A 23,867-nucleotide genomic window follows, 5' to 3' on the forward strand; every position below is an offset into this window, starting at 1 on the left:
GTGTACAGCAATCTTTAAGTCATACCACAGATTCTCAATTGGATTGAGGTCTGGGCTTTAACTAGGCCATTCCAAGACATTTAAATATGTCCCCTTAAACCACTCAAGTGTTGCTTTAGTAGTATGCTTAGGGTCATTGTCCGGCTGGAAGGTGAACCTCCGTCCCAGTCTCAAATCTCTGGAAGACTGAAACAGGTTTCCCTCAAGAATTTCCCTGTATTTAGCGCCACCCATCATTCCTTGAATTCTGACCAGTTTCCCAGTCCCTGCCGATGAAAAACATCCCCACAGCATGATGCTGCCACCACCATGCTTCACTGTGGGGATGATATTCTCGGAGTGATGAGAGGTGTTGGGTTTGTGCCAGACATAGCATTTTCCTTGATGGCCAAAAAGCTCAATTTTAGTCTCATCTGACCAGAGTACCTTCTTCCATATATTTGGGGAGTCTCCTACATGCCTTTTGGCGAACACCAAACGTGTTCGCTTATTTTTTTCTTTAAGCAGTGGCTTTTTTTCTGGCCACTCTTTCGTAAACCCCAGCTCTGTGGAGTATACGGCTTAAAGTGGTCCTATGGACAGATACTCCAATCTCCGCTGCGGAGCTTTGCAGCTCCTTCAGGGTTATCTTTGGTCTCTTTGTTGCCTCTCTGATTAATGCCGTCCTTGCCTGGTCCATGAGTTTTGGTGGGCGGCCCTCTCTTGACAGGTTTGTTGTGGTGCCATGTTCTTTCCATGTGGTGCCATGTTCTTTCCAAGCAAGTTTCTGATTTTTTTAAATAACCCAACCCTGATCTGTACTTCTCCACAACTTTGTCGCTGACCTGTTTGGAGAGCACCTTGGTCTTCATGGTGCCACTTGCTTGGTGGTGCCCCTTGCTTAGTGGTGTTGCAGACTCTGGGGCCTTTCAGAACAGGTGGATATATACTGAGATCATGTGACCAATCATGTGACACTTAGATTGCACACAGGTGGACTTTATTTAACTAATTATGTGACTTTTGAAGGTAATTGGTTGCACCAGATCTTATTTAGGGGCTTCATAGCAAAGGGGGTGAATACATATGCATGCACCACTTTTCCGTTATTAATTTTTTAGAATAATTTTAAACAAATAGTTTTTTTCATTTCACTTCAACAATTTGGACTATTTTGTGTATGTCCATTACATGAAATCCAAATAAAAATCTATTTAAATTACAGGTTGTAATAAAACAAAATAGGAAAAACGCCAAGGGGGATGAATACTTATGTAAGGCACTGTAAATAATGTAGTTACATTCAGTAATCTTGCTCTGATTTCTCACCGTAAAGGTCCCAGAGATAAAATGTATTATAGTTTTGTTTGATAAAATCCATTTTTATATTCAAATGTAGGAACTGGGTTCTACAGTTTGAACCCCTGCTGTCTCTGGCTCCACACCCACCCCACCCGGCCATCTAGATGTGTGAAAGTTTGTGTATAAGATAATGATCCATCATGTATGACATTCCTGGGAGTGTATAAACTTACATTTTGTATTACCATATAATTTGTGAATGTTCTCTATAGTTATGTACTTATGTATAGTTATGTATCAATTGACCAATTCGGCACATTTGGGCAGATTTGATACGAAATAGTCCAGTATTGCAGTGCTTCACTGGTATAATCTGAAACTTTGCACACACACTGCTTCCATCTAGTGGCCAAAATATAAATTGCGCCTAAACTGCAATATTATATTTTGGCCTTTCTCTTGCATTTCAAAGATGATAAAAATAAAATCTAATAAAAACGCAGGTCAGAGAGATGAGAGGAGAGAAGGAAATGGAGGAAATCCTCTGACTTTCTGCTGATGCTGAATAAAAGAGGACTCAGATAACATCTATAAATATTTCACCCTTTTCACCTCGACTTCCATAGTAGTTTACTTTGAATTAAACACATATAGGCCTGGACTACCAAGGTAGGCATGAAAACAGTAGGCTAAATCATAAATAAACAGTATTCAGGCCTATATGTGTTTAATTCAAAGTGAGCTACTATGGAAGTCGAGGTGAAAAGGGTGAAACATTTATAGATGTTATCTGAGTCCTCTTTTATTCAGCATCAGCAGAAAGTCAGAGGATTTCCTCCATTTCCTTCTCTCCTCTCATCTCTCTGACCTGGTTTCCGTGACTGAGGGTGCACTACACAGCATTCTGTCAGATGTCATCTGAAACTGTCTAAAACTCGCTTCTTCAGTACCAGTACTGGTGGGAGGAGCTATAGGAGGATGGGCTCATCGTAACAGCTGGAATGGAATAAATGGAACGGTATCAAACACATCAAACATATGGAAACCACATGTTTGACTGTTCCATTCCAGCTATTACAATGAGCCTGTCCTCCTAAAGCTCCTCACACCAGCCTCCACTGTTCAGTACCCAGGTCTCTGTGTTCTGTATGCTTATGTGTCTGTAATGTTTGTCTGTGTGTCAGGTAGGGATTTAACCTGCATTGTCGGCACGCCACAAGACAAGCCCACTGAGCTAAAGCCTGTAACAGGCTTCAGGTCTTAGGCAAGGTCATTCATCATGCGGGTGGGGTTCAATGAACCACCTAGGTTGCTTTTGTTGGGGCTCTGTGGGTCAATATAGTATTTATTCGCTCTGTAACAGATATGATGTGAAACGTTGACAGTAGGTTGTGTTATCTGAAACTATGTCTGATGTGTTCCTCTTCTCTCAGGTGGTAGCTGATGACAGTTATTTAAACGAGGTGCAAAACCCAGGTAGGCTAACAGTCACCTCTCTCCTCTTCTTACTATTCCCTCCCCCATGTCTTTGTGTTCTATAAAATGTCCAATCCCTTCTTCCCCCACTCATATTCTCTCCATTCCTACTCTCACTCCTCATGTTCTTATAATCTATTTTCCCATCCTCCATGCATCTCTATTCTCTCTCTCTCTCTGTGTGTGTGTTTGGCTGGTGGTTGTGATGGGGGTGGGGTTCTCTCTCTCTCTCTCTCTCTCTCTCTCTCTCTCTCTCTCTCTCTCTCTCTCTCTCTCTGTGGTTGTGATGGGGGTGGGGTTCTCTTTCTCTCTCACTAGCAAAGTCCAGCCGATTCATAATTTCTGGCCTCAATCCAAGTGCTCAAAATCCACAGAAGCACACATACGCACACACACAAGCACCCAAATCTCTACAGTGCTAATGATTCATTGAGGCCTTTGGATGTTGCCACATCAAGGAAAATATACCCCGACCCAACATCTGGCCAATCAGACAGCAGAGTTACATCTCTAACTGGGGAGGGGAAGGTTCTGGGTGAAATGTGCCTGCGGTTTCATCTGAGATGAATATGATGATATGTAAGGCCCTCCTTGGCTTTGTTAGCGTACAGTACATCAGTGTGCTTTATTATTGTGTGTGTAGCTGATGTTGTAGGTATGAGTGTGTCTCGTGTGTGCATGTACTGCAGGCATGTGGGTGAGCACAGACGCATACCCACCCCCCACATGGCTCAGCTCTGTGTGTGTGAACCGTGTCAAATACTCATTGTGGCGGGGAAATGGATTATAGGAGCTGAGAGAATGAGTGTTCCCGTGGTGATGGTTCCCATAGCGATGGAGGAGAGTCTGGTTGTCGTGGCAACACAGATTGTTGGTTTCCCTAGCAATCAGAGTGTGTGGCGCGGATGTTTTGAGTTAATTTGGGTTTAGGTCAAATCTTTTGAGATCTGGCAGGGTCCAACAAACAAGAAAGCATTTTAAAAACATGATTTCCTTCAAAACAGCACATATTCCCAAATCAAACCCAAGTTTATTCTAAAATGCTTTTCACACATGGTCTCATCACACTTGATAAAAAAAGGAACAATTATCAAATAACCAAAAAGAAAAAGTTTAAAACACATCATAAACATCTGATTTAAAAGATAAGGTGAAAGTAAATAACATAGGACCCCCCACCATATTACAACTCTACTGTACTTTCAGTATGTAACAAGCAATTAGACACATCTCACACCACTACAATTTAACACACCATTACATGCAACAACATCATATTATATCAAAGACATTTATTCCCATCAACACATTTTACAATTCCATTCATGTATGTTTTCTTTCAGTTGCCTAATTGAAAAACACTGTCTGCTAAATGACCAAATCATCATTAGGTTACACTGTCACATCTATGACTGACAGCATTATGAATACATATGGCACTTTAAGCTCTGTGACCTTATTGGATCACAATTTATTCTGTGTGATTGACAGTAGAGATTACCAATGGGGCAGTGTTTTTACCACCAGCATTACCACCCGAGTTGAAGTATGTATAGAGCTTCTCGGTGAAGTTGCATCTAGTGAAAGAGTGGATGTGAGATCTGGCATCTACATCATAAAAGGAGACTAGACCCTCCTCATAATCCACAAACACCCCTACTTTTTTGGGTGTTGGGGGCTCGCCGGAGAAGAAGGGCAGGTAGAAGAGGTTATCGTACATGTTTGCACAATACCAATGCCGGTGGTACTGGTGGTACCCACTCTTTAGACCCAGAGTCCATAATCCATTCTCAGGGGTCAGTGGAAGCCAGCCCTTCCTGTTGGTGGACTCTCTGGCCACCCCTAACCTCCACCAAGTCTTCCCCTCCACCTGCACCTCATAGTAGAATCTCCCAGAGGAGAATTCATTCTTTCCCAGGACAGAGGGATTATAATCAAACCTCTCTGGGTTGTTAGGGAGTTTCTTTAGTATGTCTCCCAGTCTCACTTGTTTTCTGTCCTCAGACACGTTGAGGTATGGAAATGCTGTATCAGGGTCCAGAGTCACAGCCACTGCGTACTGCTGCATCCTCTTCAGCTTGATGTCAGGCAACTTCCCTATCTCATTATGAAGTGTCTCCTCTAGTTGAGACACAACTCTCCTCACATTCTTCACATGTAGGTAGTAGTGAACACTGATCTCAGACCAGTCCTTGGTGAATGTGGGGGTGCACAGGGATGATGAACTCTGGAGGAGGTGGAGGTGGTCCTCAGTGTGTGAGAGCTGTTCCAGCTCAGTGCGTCTTCTCTTAAGCTCAGTGATTTCTTGCTCCAGCTCGTTAATCAGCCCTTTAGCCCGCCTGTCTTCTGCTTTCTGCTTCTCCTCAATCTCCACAATGAGCTCAGCCTGGCTTCTTTCAATGGAACGCACCAGAGCATTGAAGACCTCCACACTGTCTGCTATCTCTCTTTCTGTGACTCTCTTGCTGAGCTCTACTGAGTCTTTGATCTCCCTAACCTTCTGCCAGCGGTCATGGATCATCTGACGCATTTGCTCTATGGAATTCCGCAGTTGAGCCTTCTTCTTTATGAATTCTTCCTCTAGAGTGACGGTGTGGTGAGTCTTGTGGTCTGTCTCAGTACAGAACTGACACACACACGTTTGGTCAGTCCTACAGAACAGCTCCAGGAGTCTGTCGTGCTTCTTACACATCATGACTTCCAGGTTTTCCACAGGATCTATCAGCTTGTGTCTTTTCAGGCCTGCAACTCTCTGATGAGGCTGCAAGTGCATCTCACAGTAAGAGCTCTGACACTCCAGGCACGACTTCAGGGCTTTGAGCTTTCTCCTAATGCAGACATCACAGGCCACTTCTCCAGGCTCGGCAGGGGCCAAATCTCTGTCTCTGTCACTCATTCTTTTGAAATGATCTGCAACATCTCTCAGTGTTGTGTTGGTCTTTAACTCTGGTCTTTTGTAGAAAGTATGCTTACACAGTGGACACTGGCACCGGTCAGTGGTATTCCAATATCCACTGATACAGGCCATGCAGAAGTTGTGTCCACATGGAATGGAGACTGGCTCAGTGAACACATCCAAACAGATAGAGCACTGGAACTGATCCTCAGACAGGAGACTGCTGGAGGAAGCCATTTCTGCAACACAAAGAGCAAGAGCAACCATATAATTATGTACTGGAATGAGTACAATCCCAATTCACAGTTTCATTTTACCCAGACAAGGAAGTGAAAAAAGATTATGGATTCAGAAAGAATATACTTTACCCTAACCAACAGTATATAATATAATACAGATAAATGAATCAGTCAGATTTACACATTTCCATCAGATATTCAGGTTTAAAGAAGTGACTCAGTAGTGATTTATAAACTGTATACTGTAGTGGATGTTTGTCAGAACTGTTCTGTTCTCCTGTGTGTAGACTGTGTTTTGTGGTTGTGAACGAAATTGTTGTCATACTCTTTTGCTGATTGATATGTAATGTTACTGTTGTGACTATCTGTGTTTTTGTTTCATGTCCTGTGACATGTACAAAAAAGTGACTTCTGTGGTCAATGAAATATAATTATAGAAATATTTAATAAACTGATATAATAAAAATATAAGAAAACAGGAAGCACAGTGATTCTGGTAGAAATGAGCCATACCTGTTCAGGTAACAACCCCCCAATCAGTACTTACTTGAGTTTGTGTGTGTCTTCTATTTCTCTATGAAAGGTGGACTCCGTGCAGGCGGCAGCTGTGTTGTTATCTTCACGAAGAGTAGGAACGTGTTTAATCCTGTGTGTAGTTTCCTGTTCTCTATTTAACTCTCACTTCAGCAAAGTGTCATCCCTCAACTCCTCCCTGCTCTGCTCTCTGCATATCCTGCTCTTACATCAGATACAGTAGGGAAGGCATATCATTACCTTTCATCTGCAGATGAAAGGTAATTTTTTGTTTGAAAGTATACTGAAAAACATAAACGGGTTCAGAAAATATTCAGCAACTCATGGAGGACAATGGAATGGGGGATAAAGAGAAAGGAGGAGAGGGAAGTGTAATGAGATGGTGTGTATAGTAGGATGAAGTACAGCACAGTAGTTTGTTTTATTTTGTTTTATACAGGCCTCTACTATCGGCTGTGATATTCCCCAGAGAAGATAGGTCAGTTTTGGCATTTAGTGGATTTATTTAGTATTTTAATGTTGTCTGGCTGTAAGCCAAAAAACAACAACAATTATTCAGTACACCCAATATTTCAACCCAGTACACCCCCATTATCTTACACAGCACATACATAAACAACACTATAATACATTATATTATTTACTCTCATCATTGCATGATAAACAAACTAATGATCTACAAACTAATTGCACATAAGGTGTCCTAAATTACGACATTTCATTCAGTCTGTGTGATTGACAGGACAGATGACCAATGGGGCTGAGTTTGGACCCTCAGAATTATTACAAGGGTTGAAATACGGATAGAGTTTCTCAGTGAAGGTGTTGCCAGTGAAAGAGTAGATATGAGACCTGGCCTCCACATTGTAGAAGGAGATCTGACCCTCCTCATAATCCACAAACACCCCCACCTTCTGGAGCTTCTCTCTCAGGGAAATGGGGACACGAGTATAGTCGCAGGCCTCATACTTATTTTTACCTCTCATATACACAGTCCACAGTCCTCCCTCAGGGCTCTTAGTTGTAGATCCTTTTCTCTTGATGGACTCTTTGGCCACTCCAAAAACCCACTCAATCTTCCCCTTTACCTGCACCTCATAGTAGAATCCCCCTGAGGAGAAGCCCTCCTTTCCCAGAACAGAGTATAAAGAATCAAACCTCTTTGGGTTGTCAATGAGAAACTGTGGTCCTTGTTCATATCTCACTTGTTTCCTATCCTCAGACAGGATGAGACAGTGATTTGCTGTATCAGGGTCTAGAGTCACATCCACTGCACACCTCTGCATCCTCATCATCTCAGCATCACACAACTTCTCCATCTCTTTGATAACTGTCTCCTCCAGCTGAGACAAAGTTCTCCTCATGATCCCTACACACAGCGCACTGTGAACACTGATCTCAGACCAGTCCTTGGTGTTGGTGGGGGGGCTCAGGAATAGGGAGCTTTGGAGGAGGTGAAGGTGATCCTCAGTGAGTGAGAGCTGCTTCAGCTCAGTGCGTCTCCTCTTTAGCTCAGTGATTTCCTGCTCCAGCTCTTTAATGAGCCTGTCAGCCCGCATCTCTGCTGCTTTCTGCTTCTCCTCAACCAATTCAATGAGCTCAGCCTGGCTTCTCTCAATGGAGCACACCAGATCAGTGAAGAGCTGCATGCTGTCCGCTATCTCTCTCTCCGTGTCTCTCTTGCTAAGCTCTACTGAGTTTTTGAACTTCTGAACCTTTTGCAGTCGCTCCTGGATCATCTGCTGCACTTGTGCCTCCATCTTCCCAAGCTGAGCCTTCCTTTCTCCACACTCTTCCTCTAGAGGGACGAGGTGGTGAGTCTTGTGGTCTGTCTCAGTGCAGAACTGACACACGCATGTCTGGTCAGTCCTACAGAACAGCTCCAGGAGTCTGTCGTGCTTCTTACACATCCTGTCTTCCAGGTTCTCCACAGGGTCGATCAGATTGTGTCTCTTCATGCCTGCAACTCTCTGATGAGGCTGCAGGTGAATTTCACAGAAAGAGGTCAGACACTCCATGCAGGACTTCAGGGCCTTGAGCTTCGTCCCAGTGCAGACGTCACAGGCCACTTCTCCAGACTCGGTAAGACTTTGGTTTGGGCTGCCGAGAGCTTCCACTTGAACTGACCTCCTGAACTGAGCAGCCATCTCAGAAATGAAGGTATTGACGTGAAGCTCAGGTCTCGTGAAGAACTTATGCTTACACATTGGACACTGGCACAGGTCAGTAGTATCCCAGTATCTGCTGATACAGACCTTGCAGAAGTTGTGTCCACATGGAGTGGAAATTGGCTCAGTGAACACATCCAGACAAATAGAGCACTGGAACTGATCTTCAGACAGGAAACTTCTAGGGGACGCCATTTCTGGAACACAACAACAGAGCAAACGCATCAAAAGACGTGCTAGAATGAGTCAGAATTTAGACAGTAAACTTTGTACTTCTGTGTTTTTTCTCACTCTCATAGTGACCTTGGTGTCTTCAGTTGAGTTCCCGCTCTCATAAGGTTTTGCTATCTCCCTATTAAGCATCCTCTCCATCTCTCTCTCTACTCACCTGAGTGTTTGTTATTCCCTTTTATTTCTCTACAAAAGGTAGACTTTCAGCTGTAGTGTTATTTCTGTGAGGAGCAGGAGAACGTTTGTTTCTGTGTGCAGTTACCAGCTCTATATTTAACTTTCACTTCAGCAAAGTGACATCATTCAACTCCACCCTGCTCTGCTCTTAAAGGGACAGAGTTTATATTTTACATGCCTGTCTAAAGTCTCTTCTGATGTTTTTCCTCACATACTTTTGTCAGATTCTCAGAAACAGAGGTTAACATGTCAATTGCTTTAATCAGCCATTGGCGTTTTAAAATAAAACCATGTTCTCTGTTACTGACAGGGTTATGGTTGAGCTTCTAGCATAACAGGCCCGTTTCCTGCATAGAGACTAAGCCTAGTCCTGGACTAAGAAGAACTTTCAATGGAGATTGAGCATGACTTCGAGTTCAGGACTAGGCTTGAAAACCGGCCTGAACAGGTTTAGTACTCTGTTTACAGAATGTAAAAAATGAAAGTCAGACACACCATTTAATCCTCTCTTTATTCTCACTCCAAGGTTCTCACCACCTCCTGCTTTTGCTATGCCTCCACGCTGTCTTTCTCTCCCAACACTAAAGATACTACAGTTTACTATAGAATACTACAGTACTTACTATAGAATTCTGTAGTAAACTGTAGTGTACTGTAGAATACTATACTACACACTAGTATCCCTCGATCATGTGAAGTACTTAGCATAGAATTCTGTAGTATACTGTAGAATATTATAGTAAATACTACAGAAATGTCCGCAATAACACTACAGTCTGCAAAAACATATATATTTTTTAAACTATAGTAAATACTAGTGATGTTATGTTTGATACCGGAGCTCCGAGGCATGCGTCAAAATCGCTAAGCAGTGTACTTCAAAGCAATGTTCCAATGCCTGTATCACTTTATCAGAAGCAGGTGATCAATGATGTCCGAAGCATTCTTTCGTCGAACAACCACCTGATTGGTTTGGTATTGGTTTCATAAATTCAGTCCTTGGGTGCACGTTTTGTTTTTTGCCCTAACACTACACAGCTGATTCAAATGATCAAAGCTTGATGATTAGTTGATTATTTGAATCAGCTGTGTAGTTCTAGGGCAAAAACCAAAACGTGCTCCCCTTGGGGTCCCGAGGACCGAGTTTGGGAAACCGTGCGCTATGGCGTGTGGGACGTCATCTAATTTAATAATTTGGCTGCTCTAAATTCTTGATCAAAGCCTTGAGTAATGAACCTATTTACGAAACAATTGTCTGGAAAGGCTCAATGCTTCAGGAAGCTTCATTTCCCCATCACTATTTGATACAGGAGCGCCGAGGAATGTGTCAAAATCGCTAAGCAGTTTACTTCAAAGCAGTGTGTCGATGCCTGTATCACTTTATCAGAACCACGTGATCAATGACATCCGAAGCTTCTTTTCATCGAACAACTACCTGATTGGTTTGGTATTGGTTTGGTAGAAGACAAAAACACTACCCTGCGCAGGCGCTACGGTGTGTGGGACGTCATCTAGAATAATTTGGCTGTTCTAAATTATTTTGACCAGCAGGTGCCACTAGTGTACACTGTGTTGATCAAAGCCTCAAGTAAATTATCTATTTTCAAACACAATTGGCTGGAAAGCCTCAATGCTTCAGGAAGCTTTGTTTCCCCATCACTAGTAAATACCACAGTATTTAATTTGCATTTACCCTGCCCTTTCCCCTCCCCAATATCCCAATTTCTGTGAGTGAGAAACCTACATACCAAGTATAGACCATATATTGTGTTCCCTAAAGGTTATAGAAAAGAGCAGAAGTGTTAAACTCTCTGTTCAGAACCCAGTCCTACCTACAGGCTATGGAAAAGGTGCTCTTATAGTTTTTCTCCGTTAGGTTTTCTCAAGGAGAAAGCCCCCAACTTCTATGTCAAAGATAATAAATCACTTTAGTAATTACAACAGCTATGTCCCCAAAAACACTACAGTAAATATTACAGTATACCATACTACAGACCGCAAAAATAATACAGTAATTACTATAGTATATGCTTCTCTTTTTTACTACAGTATTTATACTATAGTAAACTGTAAATACTACAGTAAAGTCAGAGAAAACACTACAGTGAATACTATAGTATTCCTATCATAGTATACACTACAGTATTTTTTCATGTTGGTCCCTCTCCTTTTTTCTCTCTTCCTCTTCCAGATTGGAATGAGGTATGAGGGGTAGGGGGTACAGCCTCTGAAAAAAAGTGTGTGTGTGTGTGTGTGTGTGTGTGTGTGTGTGTGTGTGTGTGTGCGCGCGCTCGCGCATGGCATGATTAGATGATGTTCAAGGACAGCCAAGCTGTGTGTGAGAGATAACACTGGTCCTGGCTATTGCAGCTCCTCTTTCTGTCCTGGCTATTAATCACAGGATGGGTGTGCGTTTGCATGTGTAAGTGTGTGCGCGTGTTTGGGTGCGTGCATGTATGTGTGTGTGTGTGGGGGGGCAGCATAATATTTGTGTCAGCAGCAGTTTTATTTAGCCTTTGTTGTTTATGCCTTCTCCACTAATTCCCCCTCTACAATACAGAGTGTACCCTCCTTAAGGACCCTCTGCTGTGTGTCCTCCTCCATTTTGAGTAAGAATGGGAGTGGGAGGTTAAGGGATTTTAACATGGATCAGTTGAGTAACTGTATTACAGAGGTCGCCTGCTGTGTCATCGGAGAGTGCATATTAATACAACTTGTAAATGCCTGTACATGAATATAGAAGAAGCAAGGCGATTTTCCATTTTGAATAAGGATTCTCCATCTCCCCCATCTCCCCCTCTCTCTCTCTCCAGGTCCACTGCCCTGCAGTGTTTACAGCTCTACTGTAACATTGTCCTTTCTCTCACCTTCCACAACTGTCTTTCTCTATCTCTCCTCCAGCTCCTTTCTCCAGTTCCGAGGGTTTTTCAAAGCTTGGTTACTAACATTATCCTCTCTCTCTCTCTCTCTCTCTCTCTACCTCTCTCTCTCTCTCTCTCTCTCTATCTACCTCTCTCTCTCTCTCTCTCTCTCTCTCTCTCTCTCTCTCTCTCTCTCTCTCTCTCTCTCTCTCTCTCTCTCTCTCTCTCTCTCTCTCTCTCTCTCTCTCTCTCTCTCTCTCTCTCTCTCTCTCTCTCTCTCTCTCTCTCTCTCTCTCTCTCTCTCTCTCTCTCTCTCTCTCTCTCTCTCTCTCTCTCTCTCTCTCTCTCTCTCTCTCTCTCTCTCTCTCTCTCTCTCTCTCTCTCTCTCTCTCTCTCTCTCTCTCTCTCTCTCTCTCTCTCTCTCTCTCTCTCTCTCTCTCTCTCTCTCTCTCTCTCTCTCTCTCTCTCTCTCTCTCTCTCTCTCTCTCTCTCTCTCTCTCTCTCTCTCTCTCTCTCTCTCTCTCTCTCTCTCTCTCTCTCTCTCTCTCTCTCTCTCTCTCTCTCTCTCTCTCTCTCTCTCTCTCTCTCTCTCTCTCTCTCTCTCTCTCTCTCTCTCTCTCTCTCTCTCTCTCTCTCTCTCTCTCTCTCTCTCTCTCTCCTCAGCCCCTCTCTCCTGTTTGGAGGGTTTTACAGAGCTGGGTTACTATAACGGCTCTGTGTCTCAGACGGACTCTGGCGCTCTCTGCCTGCGGTGGACAGAGTTTCCAGACTACGTGCTGCAGTACCCCGGTCGAGGCCTTGGGGAGCACAGCTATTGCCGTAACCCTGACAGAGAGTCCAACCCGTGGTGCTTCTTCAGACAGACCTCTGGGGCCATCGGCTGGGCCTACTGCGACTGCCACCAGGGTAGGTCTACAGCACATATGTGAAATAGGCATATTAAAAAAATTCAGAAGTTTGTACAGTGAGGGAAAAAAGTATTTGATCCCCTGCTGATTTTGTACATTTGCCCACTGACAAAGAAATAATCAGTCTATAATTTTAATGGTAGGTTTATTTGAACAGTGAGAGACAGAATAACAACAAAACAATCCAGAAAAACACATGTCAAAAATTTTATAAATTGATTTGCATTTTAATGAGGGAAATAAGTATTTGACACCCTCTCAATCAGAAAGATTTCTGGCTTCCAGGTGTCTTTTATACAGGTAACGAGCTGAGATTAGGAGCACACTCTTAAAGGGAGTGCTCCTAATCTCAGCTTGTTACCTGTATAAAAGACACCTGTCCACAGAAGCAATCAATCAATCAGATTCCAGACTCTCCACCACGGCCAAGACCAAAGAGCTCTCCAAGGATGTTAGGGACAAGATTGTAGACCTACACAAGGCTAGAATGGGCTACAAGACCATCGCCAAGCAGCTTGGTGAGAAGGTGACAACAGTTGGTGCGATTATTCACAAATGGAAGAAACACAAAAGAAATGTCAATCTCCCTCGGCCTGGGGCTCCATGCAAGATCTCACCTTGTGGAGTTGCAATGATCATGAGAACGGTGAGGAATCAGCCCAGAACTACACGGGAGGATCTTGTCAATGATATCAAGGCAGCTGGGACCATAGTCACCAAGAAAACAATTGGTAACACACTACGGCGTGAAGGACTGAAATCCTGCAGCGCCCGCAAGATCCCCCTGCTCAAGAAAGCACATATACATGCCCGTCTGAAGTTTGCCAATGAACATCTGAATGATTCAGAGGAAAACTGGGTGAAAGTGTTGTGGTCAGATGACACCAAAATTGAGCTCTTTGGCATCAATTCAACTCACCGTATTTGGAGGAGGAGGAATGCTGCCTATGACCCCAAGAACACCATCCCCACCGTCAAACATGGAGGTGGAAACATTATGCTTTGGGGGTGTTTTTCTGCTAAGGGGACAGGACAACTTCACCGCATCAAAAGGGACAATGGACAGGGCCATGTACCGTCAAATCTTGGGTGAGAACCTCCTTCCCTCAGCCAGGGCTTTGAAAATGGGTTGTGGATGGGTATTCCAGCATGACAATGACCCAAAACACATGGCCAAGGCAACAAAGGAGTGGCTCAAGAAGGGGTACATTAAGGTCCTGAGTGGCCTAGCCAGTCTCCAGACCTTAATCCCATAGAAAATCTGTGGAGGGAGCTGAAGGTTCGAGTTGCCAAACGTCAGCCTCGAAACCTTAATGACTTGGAGAAGATCTGCAAAGAGGAGTGGGACAAAATCCCTCCTGAGATGTGTGCAAACCTGGTGGCCAACTACAAGAAACGTCTGACCTCTGTGATTGCCAACAAGGGTTTTGCCACCAAGTACTAAGTCATGTTTTGCAGAGGGGTCAAATACTTATTTCCCTCATTCAATTGCAAATCAATTTATGACATTTTTGACATGCGTTTTTCTGGATTTTTTTGTTGTTATTCTGTCTCTCACTGTTCAAATAAATCTACTATTAAAATTATAGACTGATCATGTCTTTGTCAGTGGGCAAACGTACAAAATCAGCAGGGGATCAAATACTTTTTCCTCCTCACTGTATATGTATATATATGTACAAAACATTAAGAACACCTTCCTAATATTGAGTTGCAATCCCCTCCCTTTTGCCCTCAGAACAGCCTCAATTCGTCAGGGCATGGACTCTACAAGGTGTCAAAAGCGTTCCACAGGGATGCTGGCCCATATTGACTCCAATGCTTCCCACAGTTGTGTCAAGTTGGCTGGATGGCCTTTGGGTGGCTGACCATTCTTAATACACACGGGAAACTGTTGTCGTGAAAAACCCAGCAGCTTTGCAGTTCTTGACACACTCAATCCGGTGTGCCTGGCACCTAATACGATACCTTTTGTCTTGCCTATTCACCCTCTGAATGGCACACATACACAATCCATGTTTCAATTGTCTCAAGGCTTAAAAATCCTTCTTTAACGTGTCTCCTCCCCTTCATATACATAGATTGAAGTGGATTTAAAAAGTGACATCAATAAGGGATCATAGCTTTCACCTGGATTCACCTGGTCAGTCTATGTCATGGAAAGAGCAGGTGTTTTAATGTTTTGTACACTCAGTGTATATATACAGTGCATTCGGAAAGTATTCAGACCCCTTCACTTGTTCCACATTTTGTTACGTTATAGCCTTATTATAAAATGGATTAAATTACATTTTTCCTCATCAATTTATACACAATACCCCATAATGACAAAACAAAAACAGGATTGTGTCGAGGCACAGATCTGGGGAAGGGTACCTAAAAATGTCTGCAGCATTGAAGGTACCCAAGAACACAGTGGCCTCCATCATTCTTACATGGATGAAGTTTGGAACCACCAAGACTCTTCCTAGAGCTGGCCGCCCGGCCAAACTGAGCAATCGGTGGAGAATGGCCTTGGTCAGGGAGGTGACCAAGAACCTTATGGTCACTCTGACAGAGCTCTAGAGTTCTTCTGTGGAGATGGGAGAACCTTCCAGAAGGACAACAATCTCTATAGCACTCCACCAATCAGTCCTTTATGGTAGAGTGGCCAGACGGAAGCCACTCCTCAGTAAAAGGCACATGACAGCCCGCTTGGAGTTTGCCAAAAGGCACCTAAAGGACTCTCAGACCATGAGAAACAAGATTCTCTGTTCTGATGAAACCAAGATTGAACTATTTGGCCTTAATGCCAAGCGTCACGTCTGGAGGAAACCAGGCACCGCTCATTACCTGGCCAATACTGTCCCTACGGTGAAGCATGGTGATGGCAGCATCATGCTGTGGAGATGTTTTTCAGTGGCAGGGACTGGGAGACTAGTCAGCAAAGTACAGAATGGAGCAAAGTACAGAGAGATCCTTGATGAAAATCTGCTCCAGAGTGCTCAGGACCTCAGACTGGGGTGAAGGTTCACCTTCCAACAGGACAATGACCCTAAGCACACAGCCAAGACAATGCAGGAGTGGTTTCGGGACAAGTCTCTCAATGTCCTTAAGTGGCCCAGCCAGAGTTCGGACTTGAACCCGATCAAACATCTCTGGAGAGACCTGAAAATAGCTGTGCAGCGACGCTCCCCATCCAACCTGACGGAGCTTGAGAAGCTCTGCAGAGAAGAATGGGAGAAAATCCCCAAATACAGGTGTGCCAAGCTAGTAGCGTCATACCAAAGAAGACTCAAGGCTGTAATCGCTGCCAAAGGCCCTTCAACAAAGTACAGAGTTAAGGGTCAGAATTATGTAAATGTAATATTTCAATTTTTTTTTCCTACATTGTGTGTAGTTGGATGAGGGGGAAAAAAACTATTTAATCCATTTTAGAATAAGGCTGTAATGTAACAAAATGTGGAAAAAGTGAAGGGGTCTGTATACTTTCCGAATGCACCGTATATGACAAATAGCAAATAACTTGTACATAATATTTGGATTTGATGAGATACCTGTCGTCTGAGTCTTTCTTCCGTCTCTCCCTCTCCTAGGTGCAGCTCGGCTGGTGGGCGGGACATCGTCAGGAAGTGGACGTGTGGAGGTGTACCTGAATGGCCAGTGGGGGGCAGTGTGTGACTCTCATTGGACATACAGAGATGCCAGTGTGATCTGCAGACAGCTGGGACTGGGGTGAGGGATATGTGTGGTAGGAGTGTGTATGTTTGAGTGCGCCTCCTCATCAAGATCAGCATTGTAGCATCGCAGCATTTCGGTTTCATCTGTAAGACTGTGTGTGTCCTCAGGGAGATCGGCACAGCGTTGAAGCGCTCCCGGTTCGGCTCAGGCTCCGGTCTCTTCCACTATGAGCGGCTGGGTTGCCGTGGTGATGAGAGCTCCATCAGCCAATGCCGGAGCAGGACATTTGTTACCGGGGATTGTAGCCATGGAAACGAGGCGGGAGTGGTGTGTGCTCCACCAGAAGGTCAGTAGAAAGCATCGGGAGCTAGAGAGAAGGAAAGAAAGTGTGCATATTGTTACCTCTTGACTCTACTTAGCATCCATATTGGGTCATTGTTTCCTCCCCCAGGCAGTGGTCCTCCTCTACGATTGGTTGGAGGAGAGGAAGACTTTGAGGGGCGTGTGGAGGTGTTTCACGGCAATAGGTGGGGCTCCGTCTGTGATGACCAATGGGACCACAGAGACGCAGAGGTGGTCTGTCGACAGCTGGGCTTCGGGTGAGTGTGTGTGTTTGTGTGCGCACGAGAGAGAGAGAGGAGACTCTGTAGTAGCATTTATACTCCGCTAGAGGAAGAGTCATTATTGTTGTTTTGCACATTGATGTACCCATGTGTTTCAGGGGCGTGGCGAAGGCCTGGTCGTGGGCCCACTTCGGACAGGGCTCAGGTCCCATTCAATTGGACGCCGTAAGGTGTACAGGAAATGAACTCTTCCTGGACCAGTGTCTTCATGGAGACTGGGAACAACACAACTGTGACCATATGGAAGACGCTGGGGTGTCCTGCAGCCCCTACACAGGTACACACACATATTTCAACCACGCATGCATGCACACAAACACACATTCCAAAAACAGATATAACATGCACACATATGACTGTGTGTGTTCCAGACGGTGTGGTCCGGTTGGTAGGAGGAGACAGTCCATGGGAGGGTCGTGTGGAGGTGTTCCACTCTGGGGACTGGGGTACGGTGTGTGATGACCACTGGACTCAACAACACGCACAGGTGGTCTGTCGACAGCTCGGATACAGGTGTGTGCCTTCTTTTGCAGACATGGCCACACTTGGAAGAGACAATAGTGCCAGTCTTGAATTTCGTTGTTGTTGATTGAATTTCGTTGTTGTTGATTGAATTTCGTTGTTGTTGATTCCTGTAACTAGGAAGTCTCCACTCTGTTTATGATTTTAAAGTAGACTCAGTGATATGACATCATCATAAATGTTGGAGCTTTATGGTAATCAACAAATACCAAATTGTACCTTTAAGTTGATGTAATTTCGTGGTCTACCTCTAGGGGGCATGCTGAGGTGATGGCTGACAGAACGTTTGGCAAGGGTTCTGGTCTCATCCTATTGGACGATGTTCGTTGTGAGGGAACGGAGTCGTCCCTGCTGGACTGTCGCCATGGCATCTGGGGCCGTAGCGACTGTTCCCATGGAGAGGACGTGGGCGTCCGTTGCAGGGCCGGAGCTAAAGAAGAAGAGACCAATGAGGTCCCGGCTGTCGCACTTGCCACAGGTAAGCCCTTTTTCCTGGGATTCAGTTTTTACTTTGAACAAGTATGTTTTCAAAGATATATGTGATGTGTATAATGTCTGTGTGTTGCAGGTCCCCTGGTGCGTCTGGTAGGGGGTGGTAGCCATAAGAAAGGTCGTGTGGAGGTGTATCTCCATGGAGACTGGGGAAGTATCTGTGACTCAGGCTGGAACGACCTGAACGCCGCCGTGGTCTGCAGACAGCTGGGCCACAGGTGAGTGTGTGTGTCTGTGTGCTTTAGTGTGCACATACCTTTGTGTGTTGAAGTAATATTGTTTATTCAGTCTGTACAGCATTTTCAATGTTTATTTTCAATTATGTCCGTCTTTCATCCTCACACTTCCACCCTTTCTCCTCCTCCTCCCCCTCTCCCTCAGTGGTCATGCAGTAGCGGTGGATGGGTTCGGTTGGGGAAAGGGTCCTGTCCACCTGGACCAGGTGAGGTGTAGGGGGAAGGAGGACTTCCTGGGGGAGTGTCCGTCTCTGGGCCGGAGCCCTGCGGGCTGCAGACGGAGAGAGGATGCAGGGGTGAGCTGCGACTCCGCCCCCCAGTCAACAGAGGGCCAAGCCAGGCCAAGTGAGCGCACCTGTGGAGTGAGGAAGATTGTGGCGGAAAAGAACGAGAGGAAGAGTGGAGTGGGAGGAGGAGGAGAGAATATACTCAGGTAAGAGAAGCTTTACCTACAGTTTAGATACACAGTACAGTATATCATACATGAGAACACATATACACATCTCCCCCTCTCCTCTAGGACGTCGTGGCCGTGGCAGGTGTCAGTGTGGTTGGGTTCTGAGGGGAAAGATGGCCATCCTATTTGCAGTGGTACTCTGATCTCTCCCTGCTGGGCGCTCGCCTCCGCTCACTGCTTCACCAGGTGAAGAGCACTTCTCCTTTTTATTTTCTCCGCTCTTTTCCTGACATTTGTAAACTCACTCGTTTTTGATGCTCACGTCTTCTTTTTCTGCCTGTGTTTCTCCCCATCCAATTTTTTTCTGTCCCCCTTTTCAAAATACTTACACCCCCTATCTATATCTCTCTCTCTCTCCCCCCCTCCATCCTCTAGGTTTGGTATTGACCCATCCCAGTACGTGGTGCGTGTGGGGGGTTCTGACCGAACTCTGACCCTGGAGAAAGTGGTGGTCCACAGGAAGTTCAGGTCAGATCAGGGCCCTGGGGGTCATGACCTGGCCCTGCTGAGGCTGCCCAGCCCCAAGGGTCACTGTTTGACTTTTGACCCCCACACCAATGCTGCCTGCCTCCCCACCCCGGACACTGCGGGTGGCAAGACCCCCTCCACCTGCATCGCTGCGGTTACCGCAGGGTGGGACGGCCCAGGTACGCCTCACCTTCCACTCCCTCAACTCTGATCTCTCAACTACAACCTCCGAGGACATTGATTTGTGGTTTAGCATCGCTGACACATTAGTAACTTATTTTCATTTTTTTCTCTCTCTCCTTCCTTCCTACTGTACATCCACTCTCCCCATTCTCTCACAATCGCTTCCTCATCCTCCAACCCCTCCCCTTGTCCCTTCACAGATGCTGTGCTTCAGTCCTGGGTACCCCTCCTGTCGTCATGGCAGTGTAAGAAGCGTTATGGGGATGGTTACTCCTCCCACGGCACGCTGTGCGCCGGCAGCCCCCCCGACACACGCCGTCTCCACAGGAACAACGGTTGCCAGGGCAACTGGGGTGGCGGGCTGGTGTGCCAGGGAGACGGGGGGCGATGGGTGTTGACCGGGATTGTCTCCGGGGGTTACGGTTGCAGCGACCCCTCAACCCCGGCGCTCTACACACGGGTTGGCCGGTTCCGGGGCTGGATTGAGGAGGTCACACACACACACACACACACACACACGCAAGAGCGGGAGCAGGAGCGGAACACATACAGTCAGGAGCACGAGGAGCTCAAACACACACAGGATCAGCTCACACACACGGAGGAGCGGAGAATACTTGCATACGATTATGACGAGCTGCAACACACACACTCCCAAGAGCAGAGCACACACACTGATGATCAATTCATACACACACAGCACAACAATAAACATACACACGATCCCAATGAGCATAAACACACTCACACTCACAATCAGCACGCACATACACACACGCACGATAAACACACACACACCCACGAAGCAGTCACACACACACACAACCTGGTCTGATCCAGGACACTCCATTGGCTCACCGGCCGTGCCATGTGACTTTAAGAGGAAGAGGAGGAAGAATAGATGATAATGGAGGAAGAGGAGGACATGTTGGAAAAGGAGGGGGAGAAAGAGAAAAAGACAACAAGAGAAAAGGAGAGATCCTCCTCTTCCTCCTGATCCAGATGATGTAAACCATATTAATGTAAACTCTGGCTGATTATGATCATAATGTACTCAGACTGGGCAGACGTGTGTGTTACGCAAGCTGTGGGGTGTGTGCATGCACGTATGGGTGCCATATGTGTGTGTATCATTTGTGTGCGTAGGAGGGGAGATGGGATGCTGTATTGATAATGTGTAGCTAGACAACATGTTTTAGGTAGTCTTTTCTCTGACAGTGGGGTTGGCCTTTTTATTTATGGTCTTGTAATGCCCTATTTAAATGTGAAGTCCATCCAGACTGATCGGTTATTCCTTAACCAGTGTAAAAAAATAAAAATGCTGCTGTTCAAAAGCTGTTCTCGACTATCTAATACCACAGTTGTATTGCTGAAGATGCTATTTACTCTACCTTGGAAATGGACTGGACTTTCTCTTCTTTCAAATGTGAACTGGACAGCTCTTCTCTCTCGTTTCAAATAAACTGGACTTTCTTGGGGGCTCAAAGCCGGACTCTTTGGGGGACAGCAGTTAGCCTTGAAGTGCGGGCCAGTAACCTGAGCTTAATGGTTCCAGTTCCCAACTACCATTGTGCCCTTGAGCAAGACACTTTACTGCTTGAACAAATTGCTCCAGGGATTCTGCACTGTGGCATACGCTGTGCCTCTCAACCGCATTGCAACATCACAAAAAAAAGACAATAAAATTCTATGCTACTGTACTCTATTCCTATTGTACTATGTTCCTCTCTCTCTCGTCAAAGCCATAGAGCCAAGGGATGGATGGATCATATTATTTTTTTTGTACTGATCTCCCTGAACTGTTCTAGTTGTTAACATTGTGTGTAAATAGTTCTGATTGTTTGTGTGTTTTCGTTAATTATTGTCTGATTTCGATGGCCAAACAGTTAGACTTCCTGTAGTTGAATGTTCCTCTCTCTGTTCTCTGAGCGGATGTGTGTGATCTAACCAGTAGACGGCTATATTGTGGTATATTCAGAGCCGTAGTTTATCATACGCTTAAGGGAGAAGTTGTCCCTAACCACAGATCTAGGATCAGATTAGCCAACTCCAAACCTTAGCCATTAGGGAGGATACAAAAAGATATGACCCAGAGCCAGTGGTTAGGGGCAATATCTACCAACCCCACACAGTATATGGCCCTGATTGTTTTCTGTTTTTGTTTTTTACTGGATGGACTTGCTCAATCGTGTGCTGTGCCCTGGTGTTGTGTAGCATCTTGTATTCTATAACTAATTGTTTCTCTCAAACAGGAAATGCGCCTATGCCTCTTTTTTAAACCTCTACAGACTCCTTCCTATCCAGTAACATGATGTGGTATCTACTATATAATCATTTCATGAAACTCCTCCCTGAGACTTGACGTTTGAATAAAACACTGTCCAGAGAATCATACTAAGTCAATGTAAGTGTTTACATAGCTGGACATATTCCACCAAACCCGCATTGCATAATGTACACAGTGTGTGTCTGTGCACATAGGCAGCAGTAGTAAACACAGACACTATGTAAACAATGCTTTTGTGGGTTTGATTGAATCCCAGCCAGAGGGTTTATGTCTCTGTTTAAAGCTGTGAAGAGTCTGACTCAGTAGAAATGTAAAACTGTCTTACAGCCATCTGCGTGTTCCTCTGACTGGTCTGTCTCTGTACTGAAACATGGTGGACTATTAAAAGAGAACAGGTCCTGTGTTGGTCTCTGTGGACTTTTCTTTATTAAAACGCTGCTTGATGGGTAGGTCCTGTGTTGAGCTGTATGTGGCTGTACTGGTCGAACAAGAGACCATGGGCCCTGTTTCCCAAATTCATTGTTAGAATCATAGGATCCTGATCTCAGTGTAAATATGAGATTGCTGCTCAGTTCAGGAAGTCAGTTTAAATGTAATTGAAAGCTCCCAGCAGCCCAGACCAAAGCCTTGCCAAGCCTGAAGAATTGTCCTGTGACATCTGCACTGGCACAAGGTGTAAGGCCCTGAAGTCCTACCTGGAGTGTCTGACCTCTTTCTGTGAGATGCACCTGCAGCCTCATCAGAGAGTTGCAGGCATGAAGAGACACAAGCTGATCGACCCTGTGGAGAACCTGGAAGACAGGATGTGTATGAACCATGACAGACTCCTGGAGCTGTTCTGTAGGACCGACCAGACGTGTGTGTCAGTTCTGCACTGAGAAAGACCACAAGACTCACCACACTGTCCCTCTACAGGAAGAGTTTGGAGAGAGGAAAGCTGAACTGGGGAAGACGAAGGCACAAGTACAGCAGATGATCCAGGAGCGACTGCAGATTATTCAGGAGATTAAACATTCAATAGAGCTCAGCAAGAAAGACGCAGAGAGAGAGAGATGACAGACAGCATGCAGGTCTTCACTGATCTGATGCACTCTACTGAGAGAAGCCAGGCCAAACTCATTGTGGTTGAGGAGAAGCAGAAAGCAGCAGAGAAGCGGACTGAGGGGCGTATTAAAGAGCTGGAGCATGAAGCCACTGAGTTACAGAGGAGAAGCACTGAGCTGAAGCAGCTCTCACACACTGAGGACCACCTCCACCTCATCCAAAGTTCCCCATCCCTGTGTAAACCAAATCAAACTTTATTTGTCACATGCGCCGAATACAACAGGTATAGACCATACTAAAGTAAAAAATAAATAAAAAGTAACACAATAAAATAACGAGGCTATATACAGGGGGTACCGGTACAGAGTCAATGTGCGGGGGTACAGGTTAGTCAAGGTAATTTGTACATGTAGCAGGAATAAAGTTACTATGCATAGATAATAGACAGCGGTTAGCAGCAGTGTAAAAACAAGTAGCTGTTAAGGAGCCTTTTGGTCCTTGACTTGGCGCTCCGGTATGCTTACCGTGCGGTAGCAGAGAGAACAGTCTATGACTTGGGTGACTGGAGTCTTTGACAATCTTTTGGGCTTTCCTCTGACACCACCTAGTATATAGGTCCTGGATGGCAGGAAGCTTGGCCCCAGTGATGTACTGGGCTGTACGCACTACCCTCTGTAGCGCTTTATGGTCAGATGCCGAGCAGTTGCCATACCAGGCGGTGATGCAACCGGTCAGGATGCTCTCGATGGTGCAGCTGTATAACTTTTTGAGGATCTTGGGACCCATGCCAAATCTTTTCAATCTCTTTAGGGGGAAAATGTGTTGTCGTGCCCTCTTCACGACTGTCTTGGTGTGTTTGGACCATGATAGTTTGTTGGACACCAAGGAACTTGAAACCCTCGACCCGCTCCACTACAGCCCTGTCGATGTTAATGGGGGCCTGTTCGGCCCGCCTTTTCCTGTAGTTCACGATCAGCTCCTTTGTCTTGCTCACATTGAGAAAAATGTAGCAGCAACATTATGTACACAATAAGTTACAAAATAAGTTACAAACAACGCAAAAAAACGAACAACATAGCACAGTTGGTTAGGAGCCTGTACCCCTCCAAACAACAAGGACTGGT

At 45.3% G+C, this 23,867-nt stretch overlaps 2 protein-coding genes across 2 annotated transcripts in view; one reads left to right on the top strand and one right to left on the bottom strand.

Moving 5' to 3' along the window:
- The window catches only part of LOC121547376 (neurotrypsin), a 37,459-nt gene extending 15,358 nt beyond the window's left edge, over positions 1–22,101 (top strand). The window contains exons 2-14 of the mRNA XM_041858627.2: positions 2,715–2,757; positions 12,527–12,769; positions 16,347–16,485; positions 16,599–16,777; positions 16,883–17,030; positions 17,153–17,331; positions 17,426–17,567; positions 17,831–18,054; positions 18,145–18,286; positions 18,450–18,737; positions 18,825–18,947; positions 19,137–19,408; positions 19,613–22,101. Coding sequence (XP_041714561.1) covers positions 2,715–2,757; positions 12,527–12,769; positions 16,347–16,485; positions 16,599–16,777; positions 16,883–17,030; positions 17,153–17,331; positions 17,426–17,567; positions 17,831–18,054; positions 18,145–18,286; positions 18,450–18,737; positions 18,825–18,947; positions 19,137–19,408; positions 19,613–20,247 — 2,757 coding nt within the window. The 3' untranslated portion in view covers positions 20,248–22,101. The remainder of the gene's footprint in view (positions 1–2,714; positions 2,758–12,526; positions 12,770–16,346; positions 16,486–16,598; positions 16,778–16,882; positions 17,031–17,152; positions 17,332–17,425; positions 17,568–17,830; positions 18,055–18,144; positions 18,287–18,449; positions 18,738–18,824; positions 18,948–19,136; positions 19,409–19,612) is intronic.
- Positions 6,849–9,174, bottom strand: LOC121547380 (E3 ubiquitin-protein ligase TRIM39). The gene is made up of 2 exons (XM_041858635.2): positions 8,983–9,174; positions 6,849–8,791 (listed from the first exon to the last, which is right to left on the bottom strand). Exon 2 carries the CDS (start codon positions 8,787–8,789, stop codon positions 7,149–7,151), a length of 1,641 nt encoding a protein of 546 aa, XP_041714569.1. The 5' UTR covers positions 8,790–8,791; positions 8,983–9,174; the 3' UTR covers positions 6,849–7,148.
- Positions 22,102–23,867: the final 1,766 nt, after the last annotated feature.

The sequence above is a fragment of the Coregonus clupeaformis genome, chromosome 31 (assembly GCF_020615455.1).
Source record: "Coregonus clupeaformis isolate EN_2021a chromosome 31, ASM2061545v1, whole genome shotgun sequence".
Classification (NCBI taxonomy): Eukaryota; Metazoa; Chordata; class Actinopteri; order Salmoniformes; family Salmonidae; genus Coregonus; species Coregonus clupeaformis.